The 18,572-nt window shown below is 40.0% G+C and overlaps 1 protein-coding gene across 10 annotated transcripts in view; it reads left to right on the top strand.

The window, feature by feature from the left end:
* TAB3 (TGF-beta activated kinase 1 (MAP3K7) binding protein 3) overlaps window positions 1-18,572 on the top strand; it is a 92,708-nt gene that overhangs the window by 41,070 nt on the left and 33,066 nt on the right. For all 10 annotated transcript variants that reach the window (XM_060407866.1, XM_060407869.1, XM_060407865.1 and 7 more), the window contains 2 exons: window positions 12,991-13,098; window positions 16,118-16,309. In XM_060407866.1, the coding sequence (XP_060263849.1) occupies window positions 16,208-16,309 (102 nt within the window). In that variant the 5' untranslated portion in view covers window positions 12,991-13,098; window positions 16,118-16,207. The remainder of the gene's footprint in view (window positions 1-12,990; window positions 13,099-16,117; window positions 16,310-18,572) is intronic.

Raw genomic sequence — 18,572 nt, 5'->3', positions numbered from 1 at the left:
GTTAGTTCTTTGCATCAGATGGCCAGAGTGTTGGAGTTTCAGCTTCAGCATCAGTCCTTCCAATGAATATTCAGGACAGATTTCCTTTAGGATGGACTGGCTGGATCTCCTTGCAGTCCAAGGAACTCTCAAGAGTCTTTTCCAACACCACAGTTCAAAAGCATCAAATCTTCTGCGCTCAGCTTTCTTTATAGTCCAACTCACATCCATACATGACTACTGGAAAAACCATAGCTTTCACTAGATGGACCTGAATATGCTGTCTACGTTGGTCATAGCTTTCCTTCCAAAGAGCAAGTGTCTTTTAATTTCATGGCTGCAGTCACCATCTGCAGTGATTTTGGAGCCCCCCAAAATAAAATCTGTCACAGTTTCCATTGTTTCCCCATCTATTTCCCATGAAGTGATGGGACTGGATGCCATGATCTTTGTTTTTTGAATGTTGAGTTTTAAGCCGTCTTTCTCACTCTCCTCTTTCACTTTAATCAAGAGACTCTTTAGTTCTTTGTCGCTTTCTGCCATAAGGGTGGTGGTATCTGCGTATCTGAGATTATTGATATTTCTCCTGGCAAGCTTGATTCCAGCTTGTGCTTCATCCAGCCCAGCGTTTCTCATGATGTAGTCTGCATATAAGTTAAATAAGCAGGGTGACAATATACAGCCTTGATGTACTCCTTTCCCGGTTTGGAACCAGTCTGTTGTTCCATGTCCAGTTCTAATTGTTGCTTCTTGACCTGCATACAGATTTCTCAGGAGGCAGATTGGGTGGTCTGGTATTCCCATCTCTTGAAGAATTTTCCACAGTTTGTTGTGATCCACACGGTCAAGGGCTTTGGCATAGTCAATAAAACAGAAGTAGATGTTTTTCTGGAACTCTCTTGCTTTTTTGATGATCCAGCGGATGTTGGCAATTTGATCTCTGGTTCCTCAGTCTTTTCTAAATCCAGCTTAAACATCTGGAAGTTCACAGTTTACATACTATTGAAGCCTGGCTTGGAGAATTTTGAGTATTACATTGCTAGCGTGTGAGATGAGTACAATTGTGTGGTAATTTGAACTTTCTTTGGCATTGCCTTTCTTTGGAATTGGAATGAAAACTGAACTTTTCCAGTCCTGTGGCCACTGCTGAGTTTTCCAAGTTTACTGGCATGTTGAGTGCAACACTTTCACCACATCATCTTTTAGGATTTGAAATAGCTCAACTGGAATTCCATCACCGCCACTAGCTTTGTTCATTGTGATGCTTCGTAAGGCCCACTTGAGTTGGCATTCCAGGATGTCTGGCTCTAGGTGAGTGATCACACCATTGTGGTTATCTGGGTCATGAAGATCTTTTTGTACAGTTCTTCTGTCTGTTGTTGCCACCTCTTCTTAATATCTTCTGCTTCTCTTAAGTCCATACCTCTTCTGTCCTTTAATTGTGCCCATCTTTGCATGTAATGTTCCCTTGGTATCTCAGATTTTCTTGATGAGATCTCTAGTCTTTCTCATTTTGTTGTTTTTCCTCTGTTTCTTTGCATTGATCACTGAGAAAGACTTTCTTATCTCTCCTTGCTATTCTTTGGAACTCTGCATTCAGATGAGTGTATCTTTCCTTTTCTTCTTTGCCTTTTGCTTCTCTTCTTTTCACAGCTATTTGTTAGCCCTCCTGAGACAACCATTTTGCCTTTTTGCTTTTCTTTTTCATGGTGATGTTCTTGATCCCTGTCTCCTGTACAATGTCACGAACCTCTGTCCATAGTTCTTCAGGCACTCTATCAGATCTAATCCTTTGAATCTATTTATCACTTCCACTGTATAATTTAAGGGATTTGATGTAGGTCGTACCTGAATGGTCTAGTGGTTTTTCCTACTTTCTTCAATTTAAGTCTGAATTTGGCAATAAGGAGTTCATGATCTGAACCACAGTCAGCCTTGTTTTAGCTGACTGTATAGAGCTTCTCCATCCTTGGCTGCAAAGAATATAATCAGTCTGATTTCGGTGTTGACCATCTAGTGATGTCCATGTGTAGAGTCTTCTCTTTTGTTGTTGGAAGAGGGTAGTAACTTCAGGTGGACACTGAGCACTTGAAATGTGTTATAAATATAAAGTATACTGCACTCCCAGGACTTAGTTTGAAAAAAAAATTGTAAAATATCAGTGATGTTTATATTGAATTTATGTTAAAAACAATAGTGTTTTTGCTGTCTTGGATTAAATATATTAGAATTATTAATGATTTCACCTGTTTCTTTCTACTTAATGTAACTCCTAGGATAATTAAAATGAATCACATTATGGTTTAACCCCACTCCAGAACTCCTGCCTGGAAAATCCCATGGATGGAGGAGCCTGGTAGGCTGCAGTCCATGGGGTCGCTAAGAGTCGGACACAACTGAGCGACTTCACTTTCACTTTTCACCTTCATGCATTGGAGAAGGAAATGGCAACCCACTCCAGTGTTCTTGCCTGGAGAATCCCAGGGACAGAGGAGCCTGGTGGGCTGCCGTCTGTAGGGTCACACAGAGTCAGACACGACTGAAGTGACTTAGCAGCAGCCTTAGTTCTTCAGTGACTTGGCAAGGTTACTTATCCAGTTAGGACTCCTGTGGCTAGTGCAAGGTATAGATCATCTGTGAAAATGGCAAGGTAGTGTTTGTTTTGATCAAAAAGGTGGAAAATTCAAACCTTGTTTCTTAAAAAAAAGGTTAAATAAACACTAAAGACTTTAAATACTTACATTTTATTTTATTTTTAATTTATTTTAATTGGAGGCTAAATACTTTACAGTATTGTAGTGGTTTTGCCGTACATTGACATGAATCCACCACAGGTGTACATGTGTTCCCCATCCTGAACCACCCCCCAACTCCCTTCCCATCCCATCCCTCTGGGTCCTCCCAGTGCACCAGCCCTGAGCACCCTGTCCCATGCATCGAACCTGGACTAGAGATCCATTTCACATATGATAATATACATGTTTCAATGCCATTCTCCCAAATCATCCCACCCTCGCCCTTTCCCACAGAGTCCAAAAGACTGTTCTATACATCTGTGTGTCTTTTGCTGTCTCGCATATAGGGTTATCATTACCATCTTTCTAAATTCCATATATAGGCATTAGTATACTGTATTGGTGTTTTTCTTTCTGGCTTACTTCACTCTGTATAATCGGCTCCAGTTTCATCCACCTCATTAGAACTAATTCAAATGTATTCTTTTAATGGCTGAATAATATTCCATTGTGTAAATACTTACATTTTAAATTAAAGCTTAAACTGGTAGAATCTCTTAGCATTTCAGATCTGGGATGCTTTAAAAGGGGCAAACTAGAAACTGTACCCAATGATTTAGTAGCCTAAACTTATTTTTCATTTTCCCTTAGCATTCACAACTCATTACATAGGTGATCCCTGATCCCCCAGTTTTTTATTGGGAGATGGGGTGTACAGAAGGTAGGGGGCAAGGTTCATCTGTATATTTTTCTTATCTTACTAGCTAGTTTGCTTTAGTATTGTGAAATTCATTCTTCATTATGTAGCAAACATTTGAGCAGGTGCTAGGTCACACTCTGGAATGCAGTGGTGAACAAGGGATAATCCCTGAATAGAACTACAGCCTTTCCTTTTGGTTTTGTCCTGTTTTGGCTTTGTTTTGGGGAAATAATTCTAAACCTAGAGAAGTTGCAAGAATAAATGTGGTACAAAGAATGCTGTATGCTCTTTACACACATTTATGTATTGTTAACATTTATCACTGTTTGCTTTTTAAAAAAACTGACTTATAGTTGATTTACAATATTAGTTTCAGATGTATGATATAGTTATTCAAATTTTTATATATTATACTCCACATATAGTTACTATAAAATATTGGCTGTATTCCCTGTCCTGTAAAATACATCCTTGTAACTTATATATACCTAGTAGTTTGTTACACTTCTTATCCCCTGCCCCTATTTTGCCCCTCCTCCCTTTCCTCTCCCCATTGGTAGCCACTGCTTTGCTCTCTGTATCTGTGAGTCTGTCTTGTTATAGTAATTGTTTGATTTTTTAGACTCCGCATATAAATAACATACACATGTCTCTTTCTGACTTATTTCACTAAGTATCATACCCTGTAGGTTCACCATCTATGTTGTTGCAAATGGCAAATTTTCTTTTTTTATGGTTGAATAGTATTGCTTTATACACACACATATAGAACATTTTGATCCATTCATCTCTCGACTAGCACTTGGGATGCTTCCATATCTTGGCTCTTGTCAGTAATGCTGCTGTGAACATTGGGGTGCACATACCTTTTCAAAGTGGTATTTTTGTTTTCTTTGGATATATATCCAGGAATGCAATTGCTGGATCATACGTAACTCTATTTTCATTTTTCTGAGGAACCTCCATACTGTTTTCCCCAGTGGCTGTGCCAATCTGCTAGCAGTGTACAAGTGTTCCCTTTTCTTCACAGTCTTGCCCACATTGGTTATTTGTGGTCTTTTTGATGATAGCCATTCTGACAGGTGTGAGGTTATCTCATTGTGGTTTTTATTTACATTTGTTTGATGATTAGCAGTGTTGAGCATCTTTTCATGTGCCCGTTAATCTTTGGATTGACATGTCTATATGTCTTCTTTTGAAAATTGTCTATTCAGGATGTCTGCTCATTTTTTAATCTAGTTGTATGAGTGGTTTGTATATTTTGGATATTATTAAGAACTCCTTACTGGTCATATCAGTTGCAAATATTTTCTCCCATTCAGTGGGTCTTTTTCTCTTAGTGGTTTTCTTTGCTGTGCAAAAGCTTTAATTATTTCCCATTTGTTTATTTTTGGTTTTGTTTCTTTTGTCTTAGGAGACAAATTCCAAAGAAATGTTGCTATGATTTAGGTCAAGGAGTGTTCTACTTACGGTTTACTCTAGGAGTTTTATGGTTTTCAGTCTTATGTTTCGGTCTTTAATCAATTTTGTGTTTGTTTTTATGTATGCTGTAAGAAAATGTTCAAATTTCATTCCTTTATTTGTAGATACCAGTTTCCCCAGTACACTTATTGAAGAAACTGTATGTTCTCCTTTGTCATAGATTAATTGACCGTACGTGGTTTATTTGTGGGCTCTCTGTTCTGTTGATAGGTGTGTCTGTTGCTGCCCTGGCTCTCTTGTTTTCATTTGTTTGGAATACTGTTTTCCATTCTCTCTTTCAGTTTGTGTTTTTTGTTTGTTTGTTTTTAAATATTTATTTATTTAATTTGTTAGTTTTGGCTGCACTGAGTCATAGTTGTGGCACGCAGGCCTAGTTACTCCATGGCATGTTGGATCTTGGTTTCCTGACCAGGGATCAAAACCACATCCTTTGGAGAAGGAAATGGCAGCCCATTCCAGTGTTCTCGCCTAGAAAAGTCTATGGACAGAGGAGTCTGGAGGGCTGCAGTCCATGGGGTTACATGACTGAGCACGCATGCCTGGAGAGGATGGAGGGAGATGGGTTGGTAGCAATAAACTGGAAGAACTAAAAAAAAAAGTGTCCCTTGTATTTCAAGGCGAATTCTTAACCACTGGACTACCAAGGAAGTCCCCCTGTGTGTGTCTTTAAATCTGAAGTGAGTCTCTTATAGGCAGTATAAATATGGCTTTTCTGTTCAGCCATTCTGTGTCTTTTGATTGGAGCATTTAATCTACTTACATTTAAAGTATTATTTAAAATAATAAGATTGAAAAAAATTAAAATAATAAGGTTGGCTTTATGTATTTATTTATTTTTAGTTACCTTTATTATTTTTGGCTTTGCTGAGTCTTCCTTGCTGCACTTGGGCTTTCTCTAGCTGCCGTGAGCAGGGGCTACTCTCCAGTTGTCGTGCCTGGGCTTCCCATTGTGTTGGCTTCTCTTGTTGAGGAGCGTGGACTCTAGGGCCCATGGGCTTCAAGAGTTGCAGTGCATGGGTTCTAGAGCACAGGCTCAGTCACTGTGGTGCATGGGTTTGTTTGCTCCATGGCATGTGTAATTTTCCCAGACCAGGGATGGAACCTGTGTCCCCTACACGGGCAGGCATATTCTTAATTATTGGATGGACTCCCAGGGAAGTCCTAAAGTAATTATTGATAGTTATTGATATATAATCATTGCCACTTTTTAAGTTGTTTGGGGGCTGTTTTTCTGTTTTTGTTGTTGTTTCTTTTTTTCTCTTCCACTTTGATGACTAAATTTAGTGTTATGTTTAGATTCCTTTCTCTTTTTTCTTCTCTATTGCAAATTTTTTGGTTTGTGATTATCATGAGGTTTATATGTAGTCATCTATATATATACATGATTGTTTCAAGTTGCTGATCTCTTACTTCAAATGCATTATATCAACCTTTATTTTTACTCCAGTCCCCCTATAATTACTGTTTTTGGCATAGTATTTTATATCTTTTTGTTTTTGTATCCCTTAATGAAGCTATAGATGATTCTACTGCTTTTGTCTTATGAACTTCCTACTAGTTTTGTACTTGATTGATTTGCTATCTTAACTATGCATTTGCCTTTACTAATGAACTTTTTATTTTCATAATTTTTTATTGAAGAATAGTTGATCTACAATGTTGTGCTAATTTCTGCTGTACAGCACAGTGATTCCGTTATAAGCATATATACATTCTTTTTTATATTCTTTTTCATTATGGTTTATCCCTAGAGATTAGATATAGTTCCCTGTGCTATATAGTATGATAGAATAGAGTTGTTTATCCATTCTCAATGTAATAGTTTGGGCTTCCCTGATAGCTCAGTTGTTAAAGAATCTGGCAGCAATTCAGGAGACCCTGGTTCAATTCCTGGGCCAGGAAGATCCACTGGAGAAAGAATAGGCTACCCACTCCCGTATTCTTGGGCTTCCCTTGTGGCTCAGCTGGTAAAGAATCTGACTGCAATGCAGAAGACCTGGGGGTTTGGTTCCTGGGTTGGAAGGATCCCCTGGAGAAGGGAATGGCCACCCACTCCAGTATTCTGGCCTGGAGAATTTCATGGACTATACAGTCCGTGGGATCACAAAGAGTTGGACACAACTGAGTGACTTTCACTTTCAGTGTAATAGTTTGCATCTACTAACCCCTAACTCTCAGCTCATCCCTCTCCCTCCCCCATTCCCCCTTGACAGCCATGGGCCTGTATTCTGTGTTTGAGTCTCTTCTTATTTTGTGGATAGGTTCATTTGTGCCATATTTTAGATTCCATGTCTAAGTGATATCATATGGTATCTGTCTTACTCTTTCTGACTTATTTCAGTTAGTATGATAATCTGTAGTTGGATTCATGTCACTGCAAATGGTATCGTTTCGTTCTTTTTTATGGCTGAGTAGTAGTCCATTTTTTATATGTAACAGGTCTTCTTTATCCATTTGTCTGTTGATGGACACCTAGGTTGTTTCCATGTCTTGGCTATTGGGAATAGTGCTGCTGTGAACATAGGGGTGTGTGTATCTTTTTGAATTACAGTTTTGTCTGGGTATATGCCTAGGAGTGGGATTTCTGGATCATATGCTAATTTTATTTTTCGTTTGGTAAAGAATCACCATACTGTTTTTCACAGTGGCTGCACTAACTTATATTCCTACCAGTAGTGTCAGAGAGTCCCCTTTCTCCACACCCTTTCCAGTATTTGTTCTTTCTAGACTTTTTAATAATGGCCATGCTCACTCGTGTGGCGTGGTACCTCATTGTAGTTTTCATTTGTGCTTCTCTAATAATAAATGATGTGGAGCATCTTTTTATGGGCATACTGGCCATCTATATGTCTTCTTTGGAGAAATGTCAGTTAAGGTCTTCTGCTTTTTTTCTGATTGGGTTGGTTCTTGTGCTGTTGAGTTATATGAACTGTTTCTATGTTTTGGAGATGAAGCCCTTGTCCATTGCATCATTTGCAAGTATTTTTTCCCATTCCATAGGTTGTCTTTTCAATTTTGTATTGTTTCTGTAAACTTGATTAGGTCCTATTTGTTTATTTTTATTTATTATTTTAAAAATACCTATTTGGCTGTGCTGGGTCTTAGTTGCAGTGATCTTCAATCTTCATTGCAGCATGAAGGCTCTTTAGTTGTGGCATACAACCACTTAATTGCTGCATGTGGAATCTAGTTCCTTGACCAGAGATCGAACCTGGGGCCCCTGCCTTGGGAATGTGGAGTCTTAGCCACTGAACCACTAGGGAAGGTCCCAGTTTATTTTTTGTTTTTATTTCTGTTGCCTGGGGAGATAGCAGTGGCAGCTCATGCCCACACCAGAGCCTGTGTAGGTGGTGCCCTGTTGCCTGAGAGCACATGCAGAGAAAGAAACTACTGTGGCGATCCCTCCTCTTCCCTTGTGCACCCTCTCTGTGGTGGGCACCTTCCTCTGTGGTGGGTCCAGTCTTCTTCCAGTACTCCCTTGGTGTGGTGCACCACCCCCTAGCTCTGTCAGGCTATCTCCACGCAGCCAAGCGCAGTCCTCTGCCCAGTTCTGACCTCCAAAGCCCAAGCCTCAGCACCCAGACTCTGACTGCCCCAGGGGACACGTGTCTCAGGCTGAAAAGTGCTGGGTGTCCAGACCAAACATCTTGACAGGCCTCAGTCTGCTTTACCCTCCACAGACTGGTTTTTGCACTGTACTCTGAGGCTCCGAAGCTCCCTTTCTGTCCCAGATGATCTTCTTACCTCTGAGAGAACTTCCCAGTGTGTAGGAACTTTTTCTTTTTCACAGCTCCCTCCTACAGGCTCAAGAGCCCTCCGAATTTCTCTTTTCTTTTCCCCTTTGTCCTGTCTAGTTACATGGAAATTTTCTTGCCCTGTCTGCATTGAGTAGATGTTCTGTGATAATAATTCCTCATGTAGGTGTATTTTTGATGTATTTGTTGAAGAAGGTGAGATCCATGTCCTACTCCTCTGCCATTTTGATCCTGCTTTGTCTTTCATATTTTTCATGTTTCTAGATGTGGCCTTTTCTTTCTGTCAGGAAAGACCCTTTAACATTTCTTGTAAAGCTGGTTCAGTAGTATTGAAGTCTTTCTAGTTTTGAACTCTCTGTAGAAGTTTTGATTTCTCCATCAAACGTGGATGAGAGGCTTGCTGGTCAGAGTATTCTTGGTTGTTGGTTTTTCCCTTTCCTCACTTTAAAAAAGATCATGCCACTTGGTTTTGGCCTGCAGAGCTCCAAAAAATCCCAGCTGATAGCTTTATTGAAGTTTCCATACACGTAACTTCTTGCTTTTTCCTTGCTGCTTTTCCTTTATCCTTGCTGCTTTTCCTTTTTCCTTGCTGCTTTTAATATTCTGTCCTTGTCTTTAATTTTTGTGAGTTTAATTACATTAAATCTGGGTGTGACCTCTTTAAGTTTGTCAGTTGGAGAGTCTTTGCTTTCTAGACCTGGATGTCTATTTCCTTTCCTGGGTTAAGGAAGTTTTCAGCTATTATGTCTTCAAATATGTTCTGTGCCCCTTTGCCTCTGCCTTATCCTTCTGGGGGGCTTCCCTAGTGGCTGACGGTAAAGCGTCTGCCTGCAATGTGGGAGACCCAGGTTCAATTCCTGGGTCGGGAAGATCCCCTGGAGAAGCAAATGGCAATCCACTCTAGCACTCTTGCCTGGAAAATCCTATGGACGGAAGGAGCCTGGTGGGGTCGCAAAGAGTTGGACATGACTGAGTGACTTCACTTTGACTTTCTTTATACTTCTGGGACGTTTATAAGTTGAATGTTAGTATACTTGACAGTATCTTAGAGGTCCTTTTCAACTGTTGTCATGTGTTTTTTTTTTTTTTTTTACATTTGGTCAGCTCAGTGATTTCCGTTATCTGCTCTTCAGCTTGCTGATTCATTCCTCTGTGTCATTTAGTTTACTGTTGATTCCTTCTAGGGTAATTTTCATTTCACTTACTATAGTCTTCATTTCTGTTCGGTTCTTCATTATGTATTCTAACTGTTAAACTTCGCACTGTGTTCATTCTTCTCTTAATTCTTTGATCAACTGTAGTTTATTGCCTTGAATTCTTTATTAGGTTTATTTCCACTTCATTTAGTTCTTCTTTCTAGGTTTTATCTTGTTCCTTTGATTGGAGCATGTTACTCTGTTGACTCAGTGTTTCTAATTTGCCATTTTTATTTCTGTGTATCTGGTAGATCGGTTATATTTTCTAGCCTTGGAAAAGTGGCCTTTTGTAGGAGACATTCTACATGTTTTAGCAGCACACTCCCCTCTGGTCATCAACTATATTCTCTGGGGAGAGCCCCCTATGTGGGTTGTATGGGTCCTTCTCTTTTGGCAGGCTGACTATGTCATTTTGTAGGTGTGTCTGGGCCCTGGTCTAGTTGGGCACCAGGCCCTGCTTTGTGCAGACATTGGCTGGGTGGGCTGGGTCAGGAGGCAACTGGCTGTGGAATGCCAGGTGTCCTCGGGCTAGTGCTGGCTCACTGGTGTAGACAGACCCATGTTCAAGGGTGGGTAGTTATGGGGCTGGGGTTCCCTGCTCTTGTGTTGGCCTGCTAGTTATTAGAGTCAGTTCTGCACTCGACTGGCTATGGGTTCCGTGGTGTTCAAAGCTGATGCTGGCCCACTGGTGAGTGGGGTGGACCCCAGGGTGGCTGTCTGATGGACTGAAGGTGTCTCAGAGCTGGTATGGGCCTGGTGGTGGGTGGGGATGGGACTTGGTGGGTCTTGTGGGTACTGCTGCTCTGCTGGTAGGTGGGGCTGGTCCCACCTAGTTGCTTAGCCTGAGACGTGTGCTGGTGCCTATAGACTGGTGGAAGGGACAGAGTGGGATCTGGAGGCTTATAAGCTAGATAGAGGATTCCAAAATGGCATATCCAGCCCCAAGTGTGTATATAATAGAAGAAACTTCCCAAAATGGTGGCCACCAGTTTCCTCTGGGAGAGTCTCTAAGGTCGGTGGGTGTGACTGACCCAGGCTCCTTCCCAGTTTCTTTTTCTGTCATGGTTTATGGGAGCTTGTGAGATTTTATGTGTGACTTTAGAGAGTGGAGTCTCTCTTTTCCACTGCCCTTGGTTCTTCTGAAGGTGAGAACTGTCAAAGCCAAATATTCTGTGGGCTTGTCTTCCTGCTGCAGCACGCCAGAGCTGGGGAGCCTCATATGGGGCTCATATCCCTTGCTACTTGGGGAGAACCTCTTCAGTTGTAATGATCCTCCTGTTTGTGGATTGCCCACCCAGGGTTTTGGGTCTTGAGTGTACTGCGACTATCTCTTCTATTCATCTGTGTGATTCCTTCTTTATATCTTTAGTTGTAGATCTTTTCTGGTAGATTGCTGACTCTCTCATCAATAGTTGCTCTGTAAATAGTTGTGATTTCAGTGAGCCCATGAGAAGAGGTGAGCTCAGGGTCTTCCTCCTCTGCCATATTGTTTTATGTCCTTTCCCTGTGTGCTTCCTAACTTGCTCCCTCTCTGTACATGTGTGTGCATGCATGATGTGTATATGCAGATATAGACATATGTTGGATTTTTTTTTCACAGAGCATTTGAAAGTAAGATGTTTATGTCATGTGCTTTACTCCTAATTGCCTAGTTCCTAAAAATAGGGATACTCTTGTATATAACCACAGCACAATTATCAAGTCAGTAAATTTATTCAGTTCAGTCGCTCAGTTGTGTCCGACTCTTTGCGAGCCCATGGACTGCAGCACGCCAGGCATCCCTGTCCATCACCAACTCCCAGAGTTTACTCGAACTCATGTTTGTTGAGTCAGTGATGCCATCCAACCATCTCATCCTCTGTCGTCCCCTTCTCCTCTCACCTTCAATCTTTCCCAGCATCAGGGTCTTTTCCAATGAGTCAGCTCTTCACATCAGGTGGCCAAAGTATTGGAGTTTCAGCTTCAACATCCTTCCAGTGAACATTCAGGATGGATTTCCTTTACGATGGACTGGCTGGATCTCCTTGCAGTCCAAGGGACTCTCAAGAGTCTTCTCCAACACCACAGTTCAAAAGCATCAATTCTTTGGCACTCAGCTTTCTTTATAGTCCAACTCTCACATCCATACATGACTGCTGGAAAAACCATAGCCTTCACTAGATGGACCTTTGTTGGCAAAGTAATGTCTCTGCTTTTTAATATGCTGTCTAGGTTGGTCATAGCTTTTCTTTCAAGGAGTAAGTATCCTTTTATTTCCTGGCTGCAGTCACCATCTGCAGTGATTCTGGAGCCCCAAAAAATAAAGTCTGACACTGTTTCCACTGTTTCTCCATCTATTTTCCATGAAGTGATGGGACTGGATGCCATGATCTTCGTTTTCTGAATGTTGAGCTTTAAGCCAACTTTTTCACTCTCCTCTTTCACTTTCATCAAGAGGTGCTTTAGTTCTTCACTTTCTGCCATAAGGGTGGTGTCATCTGCATATCAGAGGTTATTAATATTTCTCCCGGCAGTCTTGATTCCAGCTTGTGCTTCATCCAGCCCAACGTTTCTCATGATGTACTCTGCATATAAGTTAAATGAGCAGGGTGACAATATACAGCCTTGACATTGGTAGAATACTTTTCCTGATGTATTGTCCACACTTCAGTTTTATCCATTGATCCATTCATTTCTTTTATAACATTTTCTCCATTTACTATAAGATACAGTCTGGGATCCAATAGTACATTTAGTTGTCATGGTTCTAGTATTTTCTTTAATCTTTGATTTTTTCTAGCCTTTGTCTCTTAGGACATTGGCACTTTTTTAACATGACATTCTCACCTTCTCACTCCCTGGGTTTTATTTTTAATAGCATGTTTCTCATTTTGGATTTGTCTATTTTTCATGAATAGTTTTAGATGATGTATTCCTAGCTGGAATATTAGAAAGTGATATATTCTTCTCGGGGTATCATATCTGGTGGTGTATGCTGTCCATCTGTCCCTCATTGGTGATGTTAATTTTGATTACCTGAGATGTTGTTTAGTTTCTCCATTGTATAGGTAAATGTCCCCCTTGCAGCTAGCTAATAAGCAGTTCTCTGGGGAGACACTTTAAGACCATTAATATAGCCTAACTTAATCCAAATTTCCCTTTAGGTGCAGCATCCATTGGTGATTTCTTGAAGTAGTCTGTACTGTGATGGCTGCAAAATGATTTCTCCAGCTCCAGCGCTTCCTGCACATATTTACCAGTTGGATTCCACTGTAAGCAAAAGCCCTCCTTTCTCCTTTTATTTGTGCATGTGTGTATTTAACTGTTTACTATTGGGCTATGTAACTCTTACGTATTAGGACTCATGGGTTCTTCTTTCATACAGGTCTATAATTCATTATTTTCCATTATTGGTGCTCAAATTGTCACAGAGTTGGCCAGTGGGAACCTTTTTAAGCTGACTCTCAGGTCCTTATAACCAGCTCCAATCATCATTTGAGTACTTCCCCTCTCTCTGGAATAACACATTCTAGGTGGAGCTACACTTCCATATGCAAGAACTTCATATACTTGTGGTTTCAGTATACTGTGTTTGGCTCTCCTATGAGAATTAGCACAGCCTGCTGTGGGAGTGTAGTGGAGGATCCTATAGCCCAGTGTAGGAGGAGGAGAGTTATAGCAGCAGGACTAAGTTGGGGGAGGGTGGTTGTCAATGGAAGCCTCTTTGGAGGAGGAAGAGCCACCAATACTGACTTTTGCAGCATCAGTATGGCTTGGAAAAGCATTGAAGAGGGAGGAAGATAGAATAGCAACTCAGGCAGATGGAATATCATGGGCTAATGCCCTGAGAGGAGGCAGTGTGGGACAGCCAAGCACAGGATCACACATAGCTTTTCTGTTTGGTTGAGAGTAGAAAACAGATATTCTGGCTATGATGTGGGAGAAGGCAAGACCTGAGACAGGAAGAGCAGCAGAAAGTTGCTGGTGTAATGTTGAGAACAGTATTCAGACATGCCCTAAATAATAGTAACTAATGCTTCCTGACTTATTACTGTTTGGTATTTAAATTTTGCTACAACCCCCCAACTATTTCCAATTTAAATATGAAGCTTTAAAGGCATAAAGCTGGAGTCTCTTTCGTAGATACTACTAAATGGCAGAACCAGAGTATATACCATCACCCATTAGATTTACTATTTCTGTTTAGTTGGTTGTGCAAGAATGGGAAGTCAAGGAGCACACTCTGGTTTCTAGTTATGTTAACTGAATAGTAGTAGTATTTATAGAACACTGTTTGGGCAAGGATTGTGGTCAGGAGTTCTTTTTTTTACATACTGGCTAATATCTTTGCAAATATCCAGGTGGTGCTGTGTGTAAGCAGTAAACTCCATGTCTAGAGTCCTAGAGGAAGCTCACATGGTACTTAAGATAGCAATTTGGTAACCATCACCTTTCAGTGTTTTGAAACATTAGTAGTGGGTGCCATTACTGGGCACAAAGATGTAGAATGAGAAGAGGGCAAAATCCAGGCAAGCATTAATGTGATAGGAAAGATGGGTGGAAAACAGGCTATTGTGATGTTATAGAGCCCAAGGAAAAAAAAAAAAAGGTTTGATCAGTAGTGTCAGATGCTGCAAAGTTAGGGGCTATAGAATCCAGAAGATATATCATCTGGATTTAGCAGTGGAAAGATGATGCAGAGACAGTTTCAGTGAACAGTGGTTTGAGCCAGATTAGAGCAGACTTACTGCAGGGAGCAGAATTGCATAGGGAGGCCAGAAAGCCTAAATCTGTGCATGTATGTGTTATCTGTATCTGTATTCTTTTCCTATATTTGTGTATTTTTAGGTTCACTAGCCTCCATGTTGATGTTGGACGTCATTAAAGTGGTCCTAATAGCTATTTTTACCTATGGTTAGGCAGAGTCTTACACATAGGGTTTTGTTGTCACCTCATAGATACAAAGAGTGTAGATTACTCTTGACAGTCTTGGCTTAGAAGGAAGAAAATAGAGAGCTTGATGCCCAGTAAAAGTCAACAGATTGCATGCAAAATGAAGGTCACTGCTTATAATTAAGGTCAAATTAGAGTTTACATGGTATTTTTTTTCTCCTTTTTTCTTAAATTTATTTCTTTTTAGTCGAAGGATAATTCGTGGTATTTATTTTTAATTATATACTTATTATAAATCAGCAAAAGTAATTCAGTATTTTCCTTTAGCATTTTAAAGTTGTAAAATATTCTCTGTAGTTTCTATAGTGCCCCAGACAATGGTATTATTTAAAGTTCAGGGGGAACCTGTGTGCAAGAGACAGATTTCCATGTATCTTAGGAAGATGCTTCTTAGTGCTAGAAATATTTAACCCTATCATGAGTGATCATAGCAGAAATACTGTGAGATTGTGTGGTATACACTGAACAGTTTTCCCCTTATAAAAATGGAAAACAGAGACTAAAAAAGGGATCCGTTAATGATATTTGATGGTGCCACTTGATTTATGATTTCATTATTAAGTTCATGAGTTGCCTTTACTACATGGGTGCCTAACTTGACTTGTACCAGTGAGATTGGGGGTCACTTGCCTCTACTCAAAGTGTGCCCTCAAATCCTGGCATCTTAGCACCTGTGCCAGTTGCACCATAACTAGGTGAGAGCATAGCTGGGCACGTCGGGCTACTGACGGGCCACCAGCATTGTCTTTGAAAACAAAGGATTCTACATGTCCATGTTTGTTTGTTCAGTAGTTTCATTTAGACATTGACTTTCCTTTACTCAAACTGCAAATTCAAACCTTTTGACTTCAAAGTACAGGAAGAATGTAAGGCAAACAGGACGTGTTTGATTTGTGGTGTTATTATCAATTCCTGTTGCCTGATTATATTACTTCAGACACTCAAAATGATTAACCCCCTTTAGAGGAGTGACATGTCATAGGCCTTAGGAAACCATGAGTGATGATATGTAAGTAGGACTTGTCAAGACTTGGAAAAATATGGTCCCCAAACAGTAATACTCTATATTTTTTAATGTAGCTGCTGCTTTTTTCAGTTTTTAACTATTAAAATGGAACTGAAGTTTGGGGACTTTTTTGTTGTTACTGTTTTAAAACCAGTAATTAGCTATATATTACATCAGAAAAATCTTTGGCTAAGTAGAATTTGTCAATGTCTCAACTGTAGAATTTGGTATACTTAGAATATGTAGATCTCTATTTTATGGTATTGATGGTTTCTTTTGGAATAAAGTAAAATATGTGAATAAATCTAACCATACTTTAATTTTTTTAATAGAAAATGACTGCAGTATTGGAAGACCATTACTATTGGAAGGCCGGTTAGCATCCATTTCCTAAGAGAAACTTGACCTCCGTTTGCTCTGGCATGGCGCAAAGCAGTCCACAGCTTGATATGCAGGTTCTCCATGACCTCCGACAACGTTTCCCTGAGATTCCAGAGGGTGTGGTGTCTCAGTGCATGTTACAGGTAGATTACCCGCCAACGATAGTGATATTACATGACAGTTTTCCTTATTAGAGCTGGCTTTGTATTGTAGTGAGAACTCAGTTCTCTTGTTTATGTTGGGAGACATCTAGAGGAGGATTTCTCAACCATGGCACGGTCGAGATTGTGGGCTAGATATAGTGTCTGTTGTAGGGATCTGCCTGGTGCATTGTAGGATGTTTAGGACCCGCTAAATGCCATTAGTATCCCTGCACTTGTGACAACCAAAAATGTTTACATGGTAGACAAAATCTCCATGTTCCACAGGAGGCAAAATCTTTCCCATGGACAACCAGTGATGTAGAGAAAAGAACAAAGGCATGTAGCAAAAAGAAGAAAAGAGTTTTTATGCATTTCACTTCTTACATTTTGAGCTTTGTGTCATCAGTCCCAAAGTCATTAGAACTGAATTTTGAATTGTAAGATTATCGTTATAACTTCATAGACCATATACCTTTTTAAGCCTATTTTTTGAAGTTTTTAGAGCATTCTTGCCCCTCGCCGTTTTTTTTTTTTCCTGTTTTTCTAGTTGATAAATGCTCACTAATATCTAATTTTAAGTATAAGACTTCTTTCTTTAATTGTGTTAGTTTTGTCTTATTGTCTTCTATTGAAATGAATCTTTCATCTCTGATAGAACGTGTCTTTCCACTCAAGGGGCAGTAGAGAAACAGGTCTAATGCTCCACCTGTTGAGTTTTGCATCATCCTTCACAGAATCTCAGTGTGTTTGGGGTTGTAGCATTTCCCTAGTTGGTTGAGCTTTGAGAGCAGCAGTTCTACCCTCCCCACTGAATTTCCTTACTCAACCAGTTCAAATTCCACCTTACTGGATATGATCTGCAAGCTCTCCCTTACAGTGTGAGTTGCCCGGGATATAATATAAACCTAGATGTAGCTGAGGTTATTTGAGGCTAGAGACTCCCAGATCAGTGGTGGTAACAGAGGTGCTTCCTTTGTTTGCAAGCCCTTCTAATAGATCTTGTTTTTGTGTTAGAGCTTGTCTTTATTTTCTCACACATAGAATTCCAGTGTGAATTTCCACTCTTTAGCCCCATTTTGGTTTCTGGAGTGAAACCTTGTAGTGTAAGCCACTTCCTAGCCGTCAGTTTCCTAACTTACCTAGGGCCCCACCTAGGTCTGACCTTGCTTTTTTAATATAATTTAATTTAGCCCTTTATTATCTGTAGTCTCCTCATGGCTTGTTTTCATCTTACTAAGTTGAAAGAATGGAACTTTAACTCAGCTCAGTAAAGATGTATTGATAACTTACATTGTCGTCAGTTTTTTAGTCTTTTCTTCATCTGGGATTACAGTTGTTTATCAGTATGGAGACTTATCACCTACTCTCTCTGGAAAATTTCTGTCTGTGGGTAATATATATAAGATACAGTAGTTTACCTTTTTTTCCCCTTTAATTATAGTACAGTTGATTTACAATGTTGTGTTACTTTCGGGTGTACAGAAAAATGATACAGCTTTTATATATATAAACACACACATATATAAAGCCTTCCTCAGTGATCAGTGCAAAAAATAGAGGAAAACAATAGAATGGGAAAGACTAGAGATCGCATCAAGAAAATTAGTGATACCAAGGGAACATTTCATGCAAAGATAGGCACAGTTAAAGTCAGAAATGGTATGGACCTAAGAGAAGCAGAAGATATTAAGAAGAGATGACAAGAATACACCAAAGAACTGTACAAAATAGATCTTCATGACCCAGATGACTGCGATGGTGTGATGACTCACCTAGAGCCAGACATCCAGGAATCCAAAGTCAAGTGGACCTTAGGAAGCATCACTATTAACAAAGCTAGTGGAGGCGATGGAATTCCAGTTGAGCTATTTCAAATCCTAAAAGATGATGCTGTGAAAGTGCTGCACTCAATATGCCAGCAAATTTGGAAAACTCAGCAGTGGCCACAGGGCTAGAAAAGGTCAGCTTTCATTCCAATCCCAAAGAAAGGCAATGCCAAAAAATGTTCAAACTACCACACAGTTGCACTCATCTCACATGCCAGGAAAGTAATGCTCGAAATTCTCCAAGCCAAGCTTCAGCAGTACATGAACCATGAACTTCCAAATGTTCAAGTTAGATTTAGAAAAGGCAGAGGAACCAGAGATCAAATTGCCAATATCCATTGGATCATCAAAAAAGCACAACAGTTCCCCAAAAAAAAACCATCTACTTTTGCTTTATTGACTATGCCAAAGCCTTTGACTGTGTGGATCACCACAAA

The sequence above is a fragment of the Ovis aries genome, chromosome X (genome assembly GCF_016772045.2).
Source record: "Ovis aries strain OAR_USU_Benz2616 breed Rambouillet chromosome X, ARS-UI_Ramb_v3.0, whole genome shotgun sequence".
NCBI lineage: Eukaryota > Metazoa > Chordata > Mammalia > Artiodactyla > Bovidae > Ovis > Ovis aries.
The sequence above is the reverse complement of the archived record's forward strand: the minus strand, read 5'-3'. Positions and strand labels throughout refer to the sequence as shown.